At 46.3% G+C, this 20,468-nt stretch overlaps 1 protein-coding gene across 3 annotated transcripts in view; it reads right to left on the reverse strand.

Moving 5' to 3' along the window:
- The window catches only part of LOC105489678 (TATA-box binding protein associated factor 8), a 42,976-nt gene that overhangs the window by 9,964 nt on the left and 12,544 nt on the right, over positions 1-20,468 (reverse strand). The window contains exons 6-9 of one of the 3 annotated variants that reach the window (XM_071097058.1): positions 15,076-15,223; positions 12,897-13,039; positions 4,978-5,117; positions 314-4,680 (exon numbers count right to left, since the gene is read on the reverse strand). In XM_071097058.1, the coding sequence (XP_070953159.1) occupies positions 4,668-4,680; positions 4,978-5,117; positions 12,897-13,039; positions 15,076-15,223 (444 nt within the window). In that variant the 3' untranslated portion in view covers positions 314-4,667. Of the gene's footprint in view, positions 1-313; positions 4,681-4,977; positions 5,118-12,896; positions 13,040-15,075; positions 15,224-20,468 lie in introns of those variants that run through there. The other 2 variants (XM_071097057.1, XM_071097059.1) reach the window with 2 other exon arrangements.

The following is a 20,468-nucleotide window of genomic DNA, read 5'->3' on the forward strand; positions in this document are numbered from 1 at the left end:
CCAGCTACTCGGGAGGCTGAGGCAGGAGAATATCTTGAACCTGGGAGGCGGAGGTTGCAGTGAGCCGGGATCGTGCCACCGCACTCCATCCAGCCTGGGCGACAGAGCAAGACTCCGTCTCAAAAAGAAAAAGAAAAAAGTCACATACTTTATGATTCAATTTATCACATTCTTTCAGTAACATGAGAGATGGAGAACAGAGTAGTGGCTGCCAGGAGAGATGTGGAAGAGCAGAGAGGTGGATGTAGTTGTGAAGAGACAGCATGAGGGAGAACTGTACTGATTCAATGGCTCTGTGTCTTCACCATTTGTGTGGTGGTGGTTACACAAATCTACATGATGACACTGCACAGAACACACACATAACACACACACATGCACATGGTGAAAACTAAATAAGCTCTATGGATTGTACTAATATACAATCCACATTGTACACTGAAACTGAATGCAAGGGTTTTGATATTGCACCACAGTTACGCAAGATGCTACCACTGGGAGAAAGTGGGTGATGGGTACATAGGATCTCTCTGAACATTTTTTGCAACATCTTGTGAATCTATTATTCCAAAATTAAAATTTAAAGAAAGATCAATCAGAGATACATACAGACACATGTACAGATTAAATGACACAGGTCTGGGGTTTGCATTTAAAAATACTCCACAAGAGCTGGGCGCCGTGGCTCACGCCTATAACCTCAACACTTTAGGAGGCTGAGGTGGGTGGATCTCCTGAGGTCAGGAGTTGGAGACCAGTCTGGCCAACATGGTGAAACCCCATCTCTAATAAAAATATAAAAAATTAGCCAGGTATGGTGGTAAGCACCTGTAATCCCAGCTACTCAGGAAGCTGAGGCAGGAGAATCATTTGAACCCAGGAGGCGGAGGTTGCAGCGAGCCAAGATTGCACTATTGCACTCCAACCTGGGCAACAAGAGCGAAACTCTGACACACACACACACACACACACACACACACACACACACAAAATACTCCAGGAAGAAAGAAAATAAAGGACAAAAAGTGGGAGAAACAGGTGAAACAGAATCAACAAGCTATTGATAAGTGTGGAAGCTTGGAGAAGCATATACAGGGGTTCATGTATTTTGCTAATTTTGTATTTGAAAATTTCCAAAATAAAAGTTTTACTAAGTTCCCAGGTGTGCTTAGGCCAACACAAGGGCTAAGCCTGACATATTTGTCCACATCGCTGTTAACTTTTGAACACAAATTAAGTTCAAAGCTTACAATTCTATTTATTTACAAAGTTTTTATTATGAATTTTTATTGAGATTTTCATAAACATTTTTAATCTGCATGTTTACTACTTTTTGCCTCTAAGAAGTCCCATAAAGTTATAAAAAATAGAAATTTATAAATACGCATTGAGAATTATGCATTTTTATACAACCAACAGGCAGGTCAATGTTTCAAGTTGTCTAACCCTTTCCCTGTCTCCCCTCAGAACAAAATTTTAAGAGTATAGCCTCTGAGGCCAGGCGCGGTGGCTCATGCCTGTAATCCTACCCACACTGGGAGGCTGAGGTGGGTGGATCACCTGAGGTCAGGTGTTCGAGACCACCCTGGCCAACCTGGTGAAACCCCATCTCCACCAAAAATACAAAAAAAAATTAGCCAAGAGTTGTGGTAGGCGCCTGTAATCCCGGGCTGAGGCAGGAGAATCCCTTGAACCCAGGAGGTGGAGGTTGCAGTGAGCTGAGATCACGCCATTGCACTCCGGTCTGGGTGATAAGAGCGAGACGCCGTCTCAAAAAAAAAAAAAAAAAGAATAAGACGCAGTCTCAAAAAAAAAAAAAAAGAGTATAGCCTCTGAAATCTCAACAGCAGAAATAGCAGCCCTTTTCCAAATCCCACCTATAACTCAGCACAACTGCATTCAACAGGCGCTTACTTTGGATAACAACAACAAATGGAAACTGTAGAAACACTGACTGGGACGACGCCTCCCAAGAGCAGTGAGAACAGCAAGCTGGGATTGGCCACGGCTTGAATGTGGGGCTGTGTTTATAAACTCATCAGTCCAAGAATCGCTAAGAACTGAATCACAAACCCTGAGAAGGCCACATAGGCCAGTCTAACTGCTTTGATCTAGGAGAGTTTCAGGTTACTACAAACCTGGAAAACTCCTATTTAGTCCAGTTGGGGACTCCAGATTTTTTTTTTTTACTAGCGTCCCGTCTTCAGTTCCTGACAAGCAGCTCTTTCCTTACAGTACAGTGAGGCCAGAAGAACACGGAGCCTGCTGTGAAGTCCCCAAGTTTTTCAAGTTCCCATTCACCAAGGGAATGGAAGATTAAGAGATGGGCTGGGCACTGTGGCTCATGCCTGTAATCCTGACCCTTTGGGAGGCCAAGGCGGGCGGATCACTTGAGCCCAGGAGTTCAAGACCAGCCTGGGCAACATAGCAAAATCCTATGTCTACTAAAAATACACACACACACAAAATTAGCCAGGCGTGGTGCAGGCACCTGTAATCCCAGCTACTCTGGAGGCTGAGGTATGCGAATCGCTTGAACCTGGGGAGTGGAGGGTGCAGTGAGTCGAGGTAGCGCCACTACACTCCAGCCGGGTTGACACAGCAAGACCCTATCTCAAAATAAAAGGAGTTGAACTGTGGAAGCCAAAGAGGAGTAAGTGAAGTTAAATATGGACGTTAGGATTCTAACTTGGGAAACAGCTTATTCATCCAGTGTTCACTTCCACGTGTCGTTGCATTTTTCTTCCTTGGATTTGGTTTTAAAAGCTCTTCCTTAGGAAACCAGAAAAGATATCAGCATGCCCAGCATCCTCCTTAAAAACTTGTTTTCTGGTTTGTAGAGTACATTAAGAATGAAGTTGTTCTCCCCACAGGATACAAAGTGGTTGGAGAGACTCAGACCTGCTTCTTGGAGAACGCCTCAGCTTGGCTCACTCCTGCCTATCCACTAGCCTTCCAGCTGACCAGCCATGTTTCTCAGCTTTCAGAATACGAGATGAGGCCCAGCCCTCAACACCGCACCCTCACCCCACCAAATCCTTTCCTATTGTTTACTTTATATATTTTTTATTTTTTTGAAATGGAGTCTCGCTCTGTCACCCAGGCTGGAGTGCAGTGGCACAATCTCAGCTCACTGTAACCTCCGCCTCCCAGGTTCAAGTGATTCTCCTGCCTCAGCCTCCTGAGTAGCTGGGATTACAGGCGTGAGCTACCACACCCAGCTAATTTTTGTATTTTTAGTAGAGATGGAATTTCACTATGTTGGCCAGGCTGGTCTCGAACTCCTGACCTCAGGTGATCCGCCTGCCTTTGCCTCCCAAAGTGCTGGGATTACAGACATGAGCCACTGCACCCGGCCCCTCTTTCCTAGTGTTTAAACCCCATGGCTCCTCTATCAAGTCCCAGAACAATACAGCCGACGCTCTAGGCTCTTGTCAGAGAAAACATCCTCTTCCAGAAGGGGCAAGACTTGGCAGTTCCCAAGCACACATTCCTCAGAGGAGCAATAAATGGTAAATCTCTCCGGAGGAGAGTGCTGCCCCACTTCAGGGAGCTTTCGTCAAATGCCGACGGGAGGAGAGGTGCAGCCCTGACATGTCGTCCTCCTTCACAGTGACGTATGTGCTCAAGACTCATGACTCCTGCCCGCCCCGATCAAAGCTGTGCTGTGTGGCCTCCTGTTTCCAACATGTTGAGGGAGTACAAAGTCACTTTCCATCAGCTCAATGGAACACTTGGAGGCCAGATGAGGAGATAAATAAGAATGAAGTTCTGGGATGAGAAAGTGGTGCCACAAATCGTGAGTCAATAAGAGGGATCCAGATATCCTGAACACGCTGGACAGTCTTCTTTGTAATAAGCACAGCAGTAAAGAGCCCTTTCTTTCCTGTCACCTTCCCTGGTCTCCTGAGTTTCAAAGGAATCAAATCCTGTGATAATGAACGAAGTCACTGGCTGCTGCTATGCCCCACCACATGGCCTGGTTGATTAAGAAAGTCTCTGGCAGGGCACGGTGGCTCACACCTGTAATCCCAGCACTTTGGGAGGCCAAGGCAGGTGGATCACTTGAGGTCAGGAGTTCAAGACCAGCCTGGCCAACATGGCTAAACCTTATCTCTACTAAAAATACAAAAATTAGCTGGGCATGGTAGCTCAGACCTGTAATCTCAGCACTTTGGGAGGCCAAGGCAAGTGGATCACTTGAGGTCAGGAGTTCAAGACCAGCCTGGCCAACATGGCGAAACCCCATCTCTACTAAAAATACAAAAATTAGCCAGCATGGTGGCGCTTGCCTCTAGTCCCAGCTACCATGGGAGGCCGAGGCAGGAGAATCGCTTAGACCAGAGAGGCAGAGACTGCAGTTAGCTGAGATCGTGCCACTGCATTCCAGCCTGGGAGACAGAGTGAGATTCCATCTCAAAAAAAAAAAAAAAAAACAAAAACAAAAAACAAAAAACTCATTATTCTGTTCATATCTTCCTCAACCCAAACATCCAGTGAAAATAGGTCATCTTAATAGACGGTTTGCCATGAAAATCATGTCCGATCACACCCTGCAGCCTTGGCTCGGCCATGAGGAGGTCACCCTCTTTTCTTCCCTTGAGTGGCTTTAACTCCCTGGGAGGGTGGAATCTGCGCCCCCGTACAAGCCAGTTTTCCTTCTCAGCTCAGGAGAGGGACCTAGAAAGAAGAGGAACCATGGAGCCTCCTGGTGGGGGCCCTGTCTGCTCTCCTTCTAGGGGAAAACAGCTCCAGTGCTGTGAGGGTTGGTCCCTAGACTGCAGGACACTCAACCACTAAGGAACGAGAGCTGTGTACGGGAGCCAAGTAAGACAGGAAAAGGGAGACTATTCCCTCTCACCAAAGTGGCTCTCCCCAAGGCTCAGCCCCACTGAGGAGACTCTTTTCTACCAAGGAGCAGAGAAGACCACCTCGGTGGGACAATGAAGGCTCTCTGGACCCCAGCCTCCGACTCACTTCTTCCTGCGGATCTTGGGCTTCTTCACGGGCCGCAGATAAGGGTTATCGATGATGTTCTCTTCCCCATTCCGGCTTCCCGACAAGGAGGGGTTCTGCTGCAACACAGAGGCGTTCTCCTTCTCGGCTCCAGAATCCTCCTTTGAGCAAAAGCCAAAATAAAGCACAACACCAACAGCATAAGGCAAGAGATCATGCCCATAATTGGAATGACCATTAGCATCCTCTAACAGAGAAACTAGAACCTGGGAAGCACCTTCTTTCCAATGTTCGTGTCTTTGCCCCTGATGAAGTGAGGCCCAGGCAGGGGCTGGCTATGAAGGGAAGGCAAGACTAACAGCCTTGACCTAGAAGAGCACACAACAGAGTCGAGAGTCTTGAACTTCTGGAGAAGGCAGGGACAGGGGTTAGAAAGAACAGAGACCTGAGAGGGACAGGAATCAAACTCAGATGCCCCAGGGAGGATGCCCAGCAGGACTGGGAGATACAGGATCAGAACACATCATTTGCATAGGGTATCTCCTGGCCAAGCTAGCCTAAGTCAGAACAGATTTCCTCCTCAAATTCTCACATTTCTGGTACTTGTAACGTGGTCCCAACGATCACATCCCAGCATAGGCCAGAAACCTCTAGAGCCCTGAGGGTTCCACTAAGGGAAGCAGAGTCTGCAGGTACAGCACATGCACATCATTGGTAATGCCTATCTGCAACCCATGAGGCAGGGTTTGTTTGAGACGGAGTCTCCCTGTGTCACCCAGGTTGGAGTGCAATGGTGCAATCTCAGCTCACTGCAGCCTCCGTCTCCCGGATTCAAGCAATTCTCCTGCCTCAGCCTCCCAAGTAGCTGGGATTGCAGGCATGTGCCATGACACCCGGCTAATTTTTGTGTTTTTAGTAGAGACGGGGTTTTACCAGTTGGCCGGGCTGGTCTTGAACTCTGAGGCAGGGTTTTTTACTGTTCATTTTTTGAGAAAAATGTGGTTTTTCAGAAAAGTTTGTAAGTTCACATGTAATCAGTATGATCAAAATTCTTAAAAAGTCACAGTTGTGTATAGACACAGAAAAAAAGGTAACATGCTGACATTTTAAAACCTGTTCTGGGAGTATGATCAGTCAGTTCTCCTTTCTTTATTCACAGGCTCCTCTGTTTTCCATGTTTGGTGGGGTGCGCCCCCTGGTGATGGGCCAAGGGGAAGAAGTTCTTCCACGGGGAAGAAGTCACTGAGCTTCCTCTTCCTGTTCTGCAACTTGAGGCCAAAGAGGCCCTCACTGACCTCCAGCAGGAGAGGCTGCTGTCAAAACAGAGGGCGCCGTGACCAGACGGCATGAAATCAACAGCAGGTTCCCCCGACAGGACAGCTGGCCTAGGGCATGGACACCAGTCTCAGGTTTAATGAGCCGGAAGAAACCAGATCACGTCTAGGTTTCCCTGCGGCACATGCCCTCTCTCTGTCCTATCAATTGTTCTCTTCAAAGACCCAGTTCCATTGGCCCAGTATCAGGGCCTATGTACTTTCCCTCTCCAGCACCCAATCCAGTGGGACCACAAGGTGACCTAGAGCCACTGGGGCATTCTGGAAACTCTTGAAAGCAAGTGCTGCAGGACCAACCTAGTTCAGGCCAGACCAGGTGCCGGAAAAAAAGGTCTGCCCATAACCAGAACTCCCTCGGGTATTTGGCATCCAACCTTTCTGAAGTTCCTAATGGCGCAACAGAGTAGTATCTCCCCACTCTGTCCACCCTATCATTTCTCTACAGTAGACAGCCTATCTTCAAAGTTAATGGAAGTTCATTTCAACCGTGCCTTCAGTGTTTTCTGAGATACAGATAGAGGTGACACTGTTAGAGGTGCTGAAAATGACAGCTTCAAGACACTGCTGGTGGGTCCAGAGGCTCCCTCCCTTCGGCTCACCATGGCTCATGAGCGCAGGATGACAGGCTTCCTTCTCCCAAGCAGACCTCACAGAAATGTCCCCTTCAGCGATACACAGCATTGAGACGGTTAGGGGTGGGGGAGTCAGTAAAAAAAGTAGGCCAGGCGGGGTGGCTCATGCCTGTAATCCAACACTTTGGGAGGCCGAGGCGGGTGGATCACCTGAGGTCAGGAGTTCGAGACCAGCCTGGCCAACATGGTGAAACCCCGCCTCTACTAAAAATACAAAAAAAAATTAGCTGGGTATGGTGGTAGGTGCCTATAATCCTAGCTACTCGGGAGGCTGAGGCAAGATAGTCTCTTGAACCCAGGAGTTGGAGGTTGCAGAGAGCCGAGATCGTGCCACTGCATTCCAGCCTAGACAACACAGCGGGACTCCATCTCAAAAAAAAACAAAAAAGCAAAGTGTCAAACTGACCCAGAGATTTGTTAAAAAGGTGAGAGCAGAATGGTCTATCAGGCGCTCCCTGAATTGCTTCTGAGCTCTAGCAAGCCCTAAACCCTCTGTGGTGATTGCATCCGATCTCCCAGCTCTCCGTGCCATCTCCATGCCAACTGTTCCCTGGAGTACACTGCCAGCCCTCACCTCTGCCGACTTCCAGACTCATGCAGCCAGCAGCTCACTCAGCATTTCCACTGGGGTGTCAGACAGGCAGCTTGGACTTCAGGCACCTAAGTCTGAATTGGGGACCTTCCCCTGTGAGTAAACGGCGCTTTTTAGTCCCTCCCATCACAGGTGATGGCAACTCCATCCTTCTAATGGCTCAAGTCACAAACTCTGTGGTCATTCTTGCTTGTTTTCTTTCTTTTATTTTTAAATAGGGTCTCACTACGTTGCCCAAAACTGGACTCAAATTTCTGGGCTCAATCTTCCTGCCTCAGCTTCCCGAGTGACTAGGACTACAGGCATGCACCACCACATCTGGCACACTTCTTTTCTTTCTCCGACATCCTACCCCCAATCTGTTAGCACAGCCTTTTGGACTTACCTTCAAAATTCAGGCAGGTACTGACCACTTCCACCACCTCTGTGGCAACCACTCTGCTTGGGCCCACCACTGCCTCTCACCTAGGCTATAGCAACAGCTTCCTGACTGATCTCTCCAGTCCGTTCTCACCGAGCCATCAGAGTGATGCTTTAAGAAGCTCAGAAATGTCCCTCCTCTGCTCCACACCCTCCCACAACTCCCATCTCACTTAGTTAAAAGTCAGTTCTTAAAACAGCCTGCAAGGCCCTACCCAATCCACAAGCCACTCACTATTCCACAGGGCCTTTGCACTGCCCATTCCCTCTGCCAGAGTACTCTTCCCCAGATATCTGCATGGCTCACTCCCTCACCCAGTTCAAGCCCCTGCTCACATATCCCCTTCTCGGTAATGCCTACTCCGAGCACCCCACTTAAAACTGAAGACTCCTCCTCACCCTGGATCTTCCCCTACTGTTTTTCCCAGCACAGCACTTTCATTTCTGATATACTATGCAATGATTTCTTCATATATTATGTTTACTGTCATTCTCCCACAGCCAAACATACGTTCCTAAAAGGCAGAGGTTTTCTTTGTTTTTCTCACGGCTTTATCCCAAGCAGCCAGAATAGTATCTGGCACATACTAGGTGCTAAACAAACACTGGTTGAGTGAGTGACTGGTACATTTTTCATAAGAGAGTAAAAGTTTAGATATCTGGATCGGCTGCAGAAAGCAGCCGGTTCAAATGTGTGAGAAAAGAATCTATTATACATGAATTTAAAATGAATAGCTCCTTTATGTTCAAGTACATGGAGAAACTAGAACCAGGTTAAATAACGTGCTGCCTAACAACAGACCTTGAGAGGTCCACTGTCATCAAGAGATAAAAGAATAATTTAAAATACCAGTTATTTACTTCGCTATAACAATGTCTATAAATGCTAAACACAGAAAACAACCTAAGTGGTCATGAGGGACTAGATAAATTAAATGGTTACAGCCATACAATGGAAGATAAAGCAGCTGTGAGGAACGATGCAGCTCCTCCCTTATAGTTGTGGAATGACCAAGATACAGCCAGGGAGAAAGCAAGAAGAGAACAGTTTGTTATCTGCTGTTTCAGTTCAAAATAACAATTAAAAAACAAAAGTCTCTAGAAGGATACACAAGAGGCTGGTGAGACAGTTGCCCTGTGGGAGGGAAAGTGGGTGACAGGGAACAGGATGGGAGGGATTGTCACCATACATCTTTTTGCACACACTGCATTTTGAAACATATGATTGTATTTCCTAGTCTAACAAAAAAACATTAGGTCCAACTGACTAGTAAATTGTCGCTAGAATCTTTGTCTTGAAGTCATTTTATTTTATTTTTAGGTTATATAGCCTAAAAAAGCAGGGGAGGGAGCAGTGTGTGCCAGGAGCTGCCACGTGCCAGGCACCTGATAGATACCAGCTCTACCTCAAGCTCCCCCTGTCCCTTGAGGTAGGTGTTCCTGTTTCTACTTACAAGGAAATAGACTAAGGTGTTAAGTAACGCAATCACAGTCACACACGTGGCAAGCAGCACAGTCTGGATTTAAAGCTAGGCAAGTTTGACTCGAAGACTCAGGCCTTCCTACACCCCTGCTCTCTGCAACCCTGGCTTGGCCTCGTGGTATTCAAGAGTCCTCAGGCAGTCGCTGATATTCTTTAAGTTCAATTACCACCATGACCTCACATCACTACAGGACTGTCAGTGAATGCATGTCCAGGCCCTTCAACTATATTGTACTTACAAAGGTATGATGTTTACATGACTCCTTTCTCATAAGGTGAACCTCAACTTAGTCCATGACCCAATCACCGTATCTCAGCCCAAATTAACAGAAGCATACAATAACAATTTCCTCTGCTTTATTTAAAGCCATGGGCTCCCAGCCCTAATTCTGAAAGGAATAATTCAACATTTAGGGAAAAAAAAAAAGTATGTCCAGGCCGGGCGTGGTGGCTTATGCCTCTAATCCCAGCACTTTGGGAGGCGAAGGTGGGTGGATCATGAGGTCAGGAGTTCGAGACCAGCCTGACCAACGTGGTGAAACCCTGTCTCCACTAAAAATACAAAAATTAGCCGGGCATGGTGGCGCGTGCCTGTAATCCCAGCTACTCAGGAGGCTGAGGCAGAAGAATCGCTTGAACCTGGGAGGCGGAGGTTGCAGTGAGCCGAGATCTTGCCACTGCACTACAGCCTGGGTGACAGAGCAAGACTCTGTCTGGGGAAAAAAAAAAAAAAAAAAAAAAAAAAGGATGTCTAAGCAAATAAGATCTTCTGCAAATACAGATGGCACAGGCATATTCCACTAGCAAACCAGAGTAGCTGGCTGCCACTTGGTGCACCTCATCTTAGAGAACATGAGGGATGCTCAGTCCAACTACAGCCACTAAGGCATCCAAGCTAGTGCTGATTTTAAAGGATGGTTGAATATGGTAAACTGGCTATATAACCCTATTAGCCTTGAAGGCATTCGAGCTTCTGGTGGTTCTGTAATTGTACTTCGCACTTTCTCCAAGGGTGCAGGAACAAGAGGGGGCTCTTATCCTTTAACTTGCTGAGTGTGACACACCGGTGAGCAGAAAAGAAAGTATTCCCTAAAACAAGCCAGGACTAGAACATCTCCTTGCCCACCTTTGTCTCTGAACCCACATGTTCCGTCTCCTATCCTGGGTATGAAATGTCCAGAAGAAGGCTAGTCCCTCCATTTGGTCACAGGCCCATTCCTTTTCCCCTACCAAACAACATCATTCCCAGACGTTTCTTTTTTTCCTGTATCCATTTTCCCTTTTGACCAGATTATTCCCGGCAGCACACAAACATGTTCTTTTATCTTAAAAAACAAAAACATAAAACGCCTCTCTTAATTCCTTCATTTTCCCCTTTTTAGTTACCACTCCACCAATCTCCTTCCCTGTACTGCAGGGAACACCACACGACTTTCTGTGCCAATGGAAATGTTCAATATCTGCACTGTCCAGTAGAGCAGCCACTGGCCATGTGAGGCTATTAGATACTTGAAATGTGGCTAGTGAGATTAAGAAACCGATTTGTAGTTTTATTTAATTAATTTAAATACCCACATGTGGCTAGTGGCTGCTGTAAAGGACAGCACAAGTCTATACTCACTGACTCCTCTTTCTCTCCTCCCATTCTCTGAATTTACTCCAGGTCTTCGCTCTCATTCTTACTGAAATGGTTCTCATCAAGGTCACAAATGGCACCCACACTGCCAAATCTAATGGTTGAATTCTCAGTCCTCCTACCGTTGGAGCCACCTGCAGCTTGGGACACAGCTAATTGCTCTTTTCCCCCTGAAACACTTACTTCCCTTGGCCTCCAGGACACAGCCCTCTTCCGGATCTCCTCCCACCTCCATGCTGGTTCTTCTCATCTCTTCAAGCTCTACACATAGCAGTAGCTCCAGGGCTCAATGTGCCTCCTCTTCTTATCCTCACTCATCCCTGGAAGAGCTCATCCACGCTCATGGTTTTAGACATGACCTACAGACTGCTGGCTCCCAAATATGCATCTCCTGCCCTAACTGCTCCTCAAACTCCAACTTATGTATCCAACTGCCCTAACTGCTCCTCAAACTCCAACTTATGTATCCAACTCTCCACCAGACATCACCACCTGATGTCTAACAAGCATCTCAAACTTAACACATCTACATTTAAGACACGAACATCAACTCCTGACTTCCCCCACACACCTGTTCCACCCGGTGGCTGTTCCCATCTTGGCTGAAGGCAATCCCATCTTTCCTATTATTCAGGCAAAAAAACCTTACAGTTTTCTTTAACTCTCTCTCATATCTACTCTGTCAACTGGCTCTGCTCTGAAAGTGATCTAGAATCTGACCAAATAATCTAGGTGACCACATCTCCTTATTTTTGCTCCTCCTACCATCTCTCAGTTTACTGTGACAGCATCCTAACTGGTCTCCCTGCTTCTGCCTGCTCTCTATAGCCCATCCTCAGCACAGCTACCTGACTGACCCTATTAGCAAACCTACATCAGATCCTGACCCTCCTCTGCTCAACATCTCCAGTGGCTCCATCTCACTGAGTAAATGCCAAAGTGTCTAATCTAACCTTTAAGACCCTGTAAGGTCCGACTCCCTGTGGGCTCTCTCGGACCTCATCCCCTACTGTTCTCCCTCTTGTTCACGCCACTCTGGCCACCCTGATGTCCTTGCTGTTCTTCAATACAACAGGGGAGCTCCCGCCTCAGGGCCTTTGCACCTGCTGCACCTGCTGCTTAGAAAGGCTTTACCCCTAGACATGCCCATGCCTTGTTCCCTTCAGGTCTTTACTCAAATGTCCCCTTCTCAGTCACCCTACCTAATACTGCATCCCTCCCATCCCCATCCCCACTTCCTTTTTTTTTTTTGAGACGGAGTCTAGCTCTGTTGCCCAGGCTGGAGTGCAATGGCCGGATCTCAGCTCACTGCAAGCCCCGCCTCCCGGGTTCACGCCATTCTCCTGCCTCAGCCTCCCGAGTAGCTGGGAGTACAGGCGCCCGCCACCTCGCCCGGCTAATTTTTTTTGTATTTTAGTAGAGACGGGGTTTCACCGTGTTAGCCAGGATGGTCTCGATCTCCTGAACTCGTGATCCGCCCGTCTCGGCCTCCCAAAGTGCTGGGATTACAGGCTTGAGCCACCGCGCCCGGCCCCCACTTCCTATTTCATTTATTATTTTTTCATTAGCCCCATGAGGACATGGAATTTTGTTTATTTGGTTTCCTACTAATTCCCCAGCACCTGGAACTGTATTTGTTGAATGAATGAGTGAATCCCCAGGACACGGATGTGTCTCTAAGTAGATCAGGTTGCACCTGGATCATCACACAAGCCCTCAGGCAGGCCCCTAATATAAAGTCAGAGACCTAAGGTCGATCATGGCCAGGTCCCAGGGTGACAGACTGAGGGCAGGGTGGGATAGTTTGGGGGATACTCTGAGGTTGGCAGAAGGCGGAACCCACCATGCTGATAGGAAGAGCAAGGTTCTCCGTGTCTGTCTGTTCATCCTGCTCCGAGGAATCTGTCTCTTCCATCTGTTGCATCTCCAGTTCAGATGGAAGAAGAGCTGTCAGGTAGGGGATGGTGAAAGGTCTGGCAGCAATCACTGGCGAATTGGAAGAGAGGCATGAGTCCACTGTCACAGACACCTCACAGCTGGCTTAGCGTCCTAGAGCCTCACATCAGTGAGCAGCATCAGAAGATAATACTGGCTAACTCGCTCCAAGTACTTACGCAACAGGCCAAGCAATGTCCTATGGTCTTTACTCATGTTATCTTTCATCCTTGCTCCCATCCTATTAAGTACGATTAGGCACAGAGAGGTGAAATGACTTTCCCAAGCATGCTGAAAATGGCAGAATGGGATTCTAACTCAGGTAGTATGACTTCAGAATCTACTTTTTTGCCAAGTACAACTGAGATAAGATTGAAATGGGGCTATAGATAGAATCCTAGCAACACGTGAGTTTTGAGATCTTGCACCCAAGGTCAGTTAAACCCCTCTAAGCTTCATTTCCAGAGCAGGAATATTGATTCCTTCACCCTGAAGGACTCAAGTCCAAAGGCTGGATTTGAGCACTCTGCATATATGCATGTCCACTGAGCTGTAAGACACTCTGGTAAATGAGAGTTACAAAAAGCAATGAGGATGAGAGGAAGAAATTGATTTAAAATTAACATTAAAAGAAAGAAGGCCAGGTGTGGTGGCTCATGCCTATAATCCTAGCACTTTGGGAGGCTGAGGCAGGAGGACTGCTTGAGCCCAGGAGTTTGAGACCAGCCTGGGCAACATGGTGAAATCCCGTCTCTAGGAAAAATAAAATTAGCCAGGTATAATAGTGCATGCCTGTAGTCCCAGCTACTAGGGAGGCTGAGGTGGGAGACTTGAGTCCAGGAGGTCCAGGCTGCAGTTAGCTGTGTTTGTGCCACTGTACTCAAGACTAGGTGACAGAGTGAGATCCTGTCTCAAAACACGAAAAGAAAAAGTCTCCGTGTATACTTCTATGGTAGAATGTGACTGTTAGAAAATGCTCTAGAATTGGCTGGGCGTGGTGGCTCATGCCTATAATCCCAGCACCTTGGGAGGCTGAGGTAGGTGGATCACTTGAGCTCAGGAGTTCAAGACCAGCCTGGCCAACTGGGTGAAACCCCGTCTCTACTAAAAATACAAAAAATTAGCCGGGTTGGTGGCTAATGCCTGTAGTCTCAGTTACTTGAAGCAGAAAAATCGTTTGAACCTGGGAGGCCGAGGTTGCAGTGAGCAGAGATCGCGCCACTGCATTCCAGCCTGGGTGACAGAGCAAGACTCTGTCTCAAAAAAAAAAACTTAAAAAATGGCAGAATGGGATTCTAAGGCAGTATGACTTCAGAATCTACCCACAAAAACTCCAGAATTATTTTTTACTGTGGGTCAGATGTGGGGTCCGGCAGTAAGAGCTAGGTTTGAATGCTATCTACTAGCCATGCTCCTTGAGGAAGTGACTTCATTTCTCTTGTGCCTCATTGAAGGGTTCCTATGAAGGTAGTGATATATCAGTTCCTGACTCAGAGGCTCACAAGAGGATTTAATGAGATAATGTATGGGAAGTGATCGGCACAGTATCTGGCACTTAATAACTGGCAGCTGCTGTTATTCCAGAGCCAGGCACACAGCAGGCATTCCACAGGAGCTTGCTGAATGAAGGAATCGCCTAAACCAACCTCCCTCACTCATATTTGTAAAAACTGAGGTCTATGGAAATGAAGTAGCTTGGTCAACATGGCCAAACAGTGCCGAGATGCCAACTTAAATGAGATGGGACATATGAGGGAATATCACGATGGGCAACTGGCCCCTGATGCCAGTGTTCCTTCTACTACCTGGGCTGCCACTGAGTGACTCTGATGCCTAGGCCTAGGCCACCTCAAGGTAACTCAAAGGACCTCAAGCAGCCAATCCCAACAGAGGCCATTACTGTCCTGGAGCTGTCAGTTAAGGACAGACTCTTAAGATCTGGGGAAAGGAGCCAGAAATCTGAGGGGCAAGCTGTACCCAAGGGAAGGACAAAAGCTTATTTGTTGCTTCCTACTATGCTGAGAGAAAGAAAAGATAGTGTGAGTATTTCAAATAAGACAGGGTCCACACAGCGGGGCAACTCTCACATGGAAATGTGCTGACGTCATCTTTGAAAAGACTCTGAGTCTCGCCTGTCTTGGCCATGAAACGGGTAAGTGCCCGCTCCACATCGCGCCGCTGGGATGCAGCCTTCTCCCGCAGGACCTGGTAGTCTGACACGGGCTCACGGTACGTCTACAAACAGAATAGCAAAGACACTGAGGTGATGCCGAAGTATCATTCTGCTTTCATCAGCTCCCTGGCTTGCTGTTGCTATGCCCTATTCTCTAAAATGACCCAATACCAGGCCAGGCGCGGTGGCTCATGCCTATAATCCCAGCACTTTGGGAGGCTGAGGCTGGTGGATCACCGGAGGTCAGGAGTTCGAGACCAGCCTGGTCAACATAACAAAACCCCGTCTCTACTAAAAATACAAAAATTAGCTGGGTGTGGTGGTGTGCACCTGTAATCCCAGCTACTTGGGAGGCTAAGGCAGGAGAATGGCTTGAACCCGGGAGGTGGAGGTTGCAATGAGCCAAGATTGCATCATTGCACTCCAGCCTGGGCAACAGGAGCGAGACTCTGTCTCAAAAACAAATAAATAAAATGAAATAAAATAAAATGACTCAATACCATTAGTTAGAGCCAAGATCACCAAAGCACAGTAGAAAGGCGGACGAACAATGTAACTACATTAATATGTATTTCTAATTAAAAATTAAGGCCAGGCATGGTGGCTCACACCTGTAATCCTAGCACTTTGGGAGGCCAAGGTGGGTGGATCATGAGGTCAGGAGTTTGAGACCAGCCTGGCCAAGATGGTGAAACCCTATCTTTACTAAAAATAAAAAACATTAGCCAGGCATGGTGGCAGGCACCTGTAATCCCAACTACTTGGGAGGCTGAGGTAGGAGAATCGCTTGAACTTGGGAGGCAGAGGTTGCGGTGAGCCAAGATCACACCACTGCACTCCAGCCTGGGTGACAGAGCGAGACTCCATTTCAAAAAAAAAAAAAAAAGAAAAAAAAGAAAAATTAAGAAATGTACAAATATTTACTGTAGAGATTGTCCTGGGGCCTTCATTCAGCTCCCATGACAGATGGTCTCAGGTCTAAGAGACGCATCCTAAAGAAAGAGTGGGAGTGTCCCCAGGGAAGCCCTGACGGGGATCACAGGTTCCATCAGCGTCATGTGACCTCCTGCAGTATGGGAGTGGCTGCCTATGCGGATTTATGGATTATACCATCCCATCTTATTAAATCAATCCTCACCCACCCTGGCCAACATGGTGAAACCCCGTCTCCACTAAAAATACAAAAATGAGCTGGGTGTGGTGGCGTGCGCCTGTAGTCCCAGCTACTTGGCAGGCTGAGGCAGGAGAATCACTTGAACCCGGGAGGTGGAGGTTGCAGTGAGCCGAGATCGCACCATTGCACTCCAGCCTGGGAGAGTGAGACTCCATCTCAAAAAAAAAAAAAAAAAATCAATCCTCACAATATGGATACGTCGTTCCAAAAAGATTCCCTCAAAGAAAGAGGCTGAAGATCTTACTATACAGTGCAAGTGACCAAGAAAATGGCAGGCTGCCACTCTTCCTCCTAATTATGAGCTTGTTGGCAATCAAGTTATGGAATGAAAACAATTGAGATCAGAATGAGAAATGAGCCAAAACATTTTACTTTATTATTTTTATTTTTTGGAGACAGAGTCTTGCTCTGTCACCCAGGCTGGAGTGCGGTGGCGCAATCTCGGCTCACTACAACCTCCACCTCCTGGGTTCAAGCGATTCTCCTGCCTCAGACTCCTGAGTAGCTGGGACTACAGGCACATGCCACCACGCCCAGCTAATTTTTGCATTTTTAGTAGAGATGGGGTTTCATCATGTTGGCCAGGCTGGTCTTGAACTCCTGACCTCAGATGATCCACCCACCTTGGCCTCCCAAAGTGCTGTGATTACAGGTGTGAGTCACTGTACCCGGCCGGAAAATATTTTAATTGATAATGGCAATGGTGACATTTTAACAACAACCAATAAAGTAACTACTCTTCATGATATGGAGATAGTATTTTCAAAGGAGGCACCTAGAAATGTTTCTTTGTTGTCACCATCAGTTCAAGTGTGTCACCTATACAGTTCTCCTATCTATACTTAAACAAAGAAACAGAATTTTCTGACATGTTAAAAATCTTCCCAAAAGGCTGGGTATGGTGGCTCACAACTGTAATCCCAGCATTTTGGGAGGCCGAGGCAGGTGGATCACCTGAGGTCAGGAGTTTGAGACTAGCCTGGTCAACATGGGGAAACCCCGTCTCAACCAAAAATACAAAAATTAGCCAGGCATGGTGGCGGGCACTTGTAATTCCAGCTACTCGGGGGAGGCTGAGACATGAGGATGGCTTGAACCTGGGAGACGGAGGTTGCAATGAGCCGAGATCATACCACTGCACTCCAGCCTGGGGGACTGAGACAAACTCTGTGCCCGTCCCCCCCTGCCCCCAAAAAACCAAAACTTCCCAAAATTAAAATGAGTGGATTTTGAACATATTGTACTTGTTAAAAACATTAAAATGCAAAATCTTGTAATTATTCCTAAGACAACTTTTGGCACTGAATAAATTAGAAATTTAATAGAAAATTTTCAACAAAATTCTTTGAATAATGAGTAAATGAGAATAAAAAAAGTTTTATAAAAAAATGAGAATAAAAAAATATTCTTTGAATAATGAGTAAATGAGAATAAAAAAATAGAGCAGCCAATGATGTTACATATCTTTGTGATGTACCATCTTCAACTATGAGAGCCATTAAAGTATCAAAATAAACTAATCTTAGAATCTGACCTCCAACTTACTATTCCATCAAATATTAAACCAAGATTTCCAGGCTAGCATGGTAACACATGCTTGTGGTCCTAGCTATTCTGCAGGCTGAGGTGGGAGGATTGCTTGAGCCTGGGAGTTCAAAGCTGTAGTGCCATGATTACACCACTGCACTCCAGCCTGGGCAACAGAGCAAGAACTCCACCTCTAAAAAAAGACTGAGTGCAGTGGTGCATGCCTGTAATCCCAGCACTCTAGGAGGCCAAGGTGCAAAGGCTGCTTAAGGCTAGGAGTTCAAGGCCAGCTTGGGCACCACAGAAAGACAAAAAACCTCTCCCCATCTCTATAAAATAACAACAACAAAACAAACAAATAAACAAAAAAAACTATGATTTCAAAAAATAAAAAGCAGAGGCAGCCGGGCGCGGTGGCTCATGCCTGTAATCCCAGCACTTTGGGAGGCCGAGGAGGGCAGATCATAAGGTCAGGAGATCGAGGCCATCCTGGCTTCCACGATGAAACCCCGTCTCTACTAAAAATGTAAAAAAATTAGCCGGGCACGGTGGCAGGCGCCTGTAGTCCCAGCTACTCGGGAGGATGAGGCAGGAGAATGGCGTGAACCCGGGAGGCAGAGCTTGTAGTGAGCCGAGAAGCGCCACTGCACTCCAGCCTGGGTGACAGAGCGAGACTCCGTCTCAAAAAAAAAAAAAAAGCAGAGGCAATCGCTCCCACTAGAAAAGGTTTTAGGTTTCCTAAACATTTTACAGGGGTAAGATTATCTTTTAATGTACATTATTTCGCACAATGTTACATTATAATATTCACATAAATAAGCAAACACATACTGGAGTATGTACCCATGCCTGGGCAAATTGCTTGCACCCAGGAATTTGAGACCAGCCTGGGCAACATGGTGAAACCCTGTCTCTACAGAAGATACAAAAATTAGCTGGGCATGGTGGTGCACCGCTATAGTCCCAGCTACTCGGGAGGTTGAGGCGGGAGGATCACTTGAGTCTAGGAGGTCGAAGCTGTGGTGAGCTGAGATTGCCCCATTGCACTCCAGCAGCCTGGGCGACAAAGTAAGACCCTGTCTCAAAAAAAATTTTTTACAGATACGGATACACTATATCCCTATCTGTTAAAGTTAAAGAATGTTATGGGTTGAACTGTGTCCCCACAAAAAACATTTTTGATATGTCCTAGTACCTCACAATATGACCTTATTTGGAAGTACGTGTCTGGGTGACAGAGCAAGACTCCGTCTCAAAAAAAAAAAAAGATTGTCTTAACCTAAAAGAGTAACAGAACCAAAACTGAAGGTTTAAGCAAAGTGAAAAGGGTTTGTAAAGGGTTGATCTTGTGATCTTGTAAAAATTCTGTGGGTACCAACAAGTTGGCTAAGATTTAAACGAAATTATTTAGCTTTTTTCTGTAGGTTAAAACATTAAAATCATACTGATGTGGGGCCAGAATCTGGGCCCATGTGTCTGAATAATGGGGTTTTCTTAGAAAATTGATCTGCTGTTTGATGGAAAATTGTAAAGGAAAATTCTAAAAAGCTTATGAAAACCTTACCGTATGGTCAAACGAATCAAAACTGGGTAGAGATATAAAATTTTATTTAAAAAACTAGCTAACATTAAAGATGCACTAATGCAAATATGAAATTTGTTTTTCTCTTTTGAAGATGATTTTTATGTAATGTTAAAAGATAATGAAAGGGTTTTCTTTTCTCCTTTGGGTAAATGGCAGGGAAAAAAAAGAGGAGAGAGAGAGGAGAGAGAGATTCAGCTGGCCTCATGCTATCTTCACTGAGTCTTGTTTGGAAAGCTAGGTCTCCTCTATCAGAGTAAAGATTTTTCTTTTTAAAAACATTGTTTGGAGTTATCATTTTGGCCAAACGAATGACTTATTGTGACCTGGGATTCTATTTTGTGATATCCAGTGTTTTAAACCTTTGATATTTGACAAACTTTCCAAAATCCAATTACAAATTATGTCTCTTTCTTTTTTTTTCTTTTTTTTTTTTTTTTTGAGACAGAGTCTCGCTCTGTCGCCCAGGCTGGAGTGCAGTGGCCGGATCTCAGCTCACTGCAAGCTCCGCCTCCCGGGTTTACGCCATTCTCCTGCCTCAGCCTCCCGAGTAGCTGGGACTACAGGCACCCGCCACCTCACCCGGCTAGTTTTTTTGTATTTTTTTTTTAGTAGAGACGGGGTTTCACCGTGTTAGCCAGGATGGTCTCGATCTCCTGACCTCGTGATCCGCCCATCTCAGCCTCCCAAAGTGCTGGGATTACAGGCTTGAGCCACCGCGCCCGGCTAATTATGTCTCTTTCTAACCTAACACTTTAGATATTATGTCCTCTAAAGCCCAAAAATGACATTTGGCTTATCTCATAAAAAAATCATACAGGAAGCATTGTCAAATACGAAATGGTGTTTTGCTTTCTTTGGTCTATATTTGTATAACTATGTTATTGGTATATGTTTCAAAATTACATAAAACTTGTATAATTCTAATATGACTTAGTGTATGCGATCAGTAATAACTACAATTATTATGTTAACAGACTGTGTGCCACAAAGGTAACAAATTTCCTTGCCAATTGTGTCTTTA

Source organism: Macaca nemestrina, chromosome 5 (genome assembly GCF_043159975.1).
Source record: "Macaca nemestrina isolate mMacNem1 chromosome 5, mMacNem.hap1, whole genome shotgun sequence".
In the NCBI taxonomy this organism is placed as follows: Eukaryota; Metazoa; Chordata; class Mammalia; order Primates; family Cercopithecidae; genus Macaca; species Macaca nemestrina.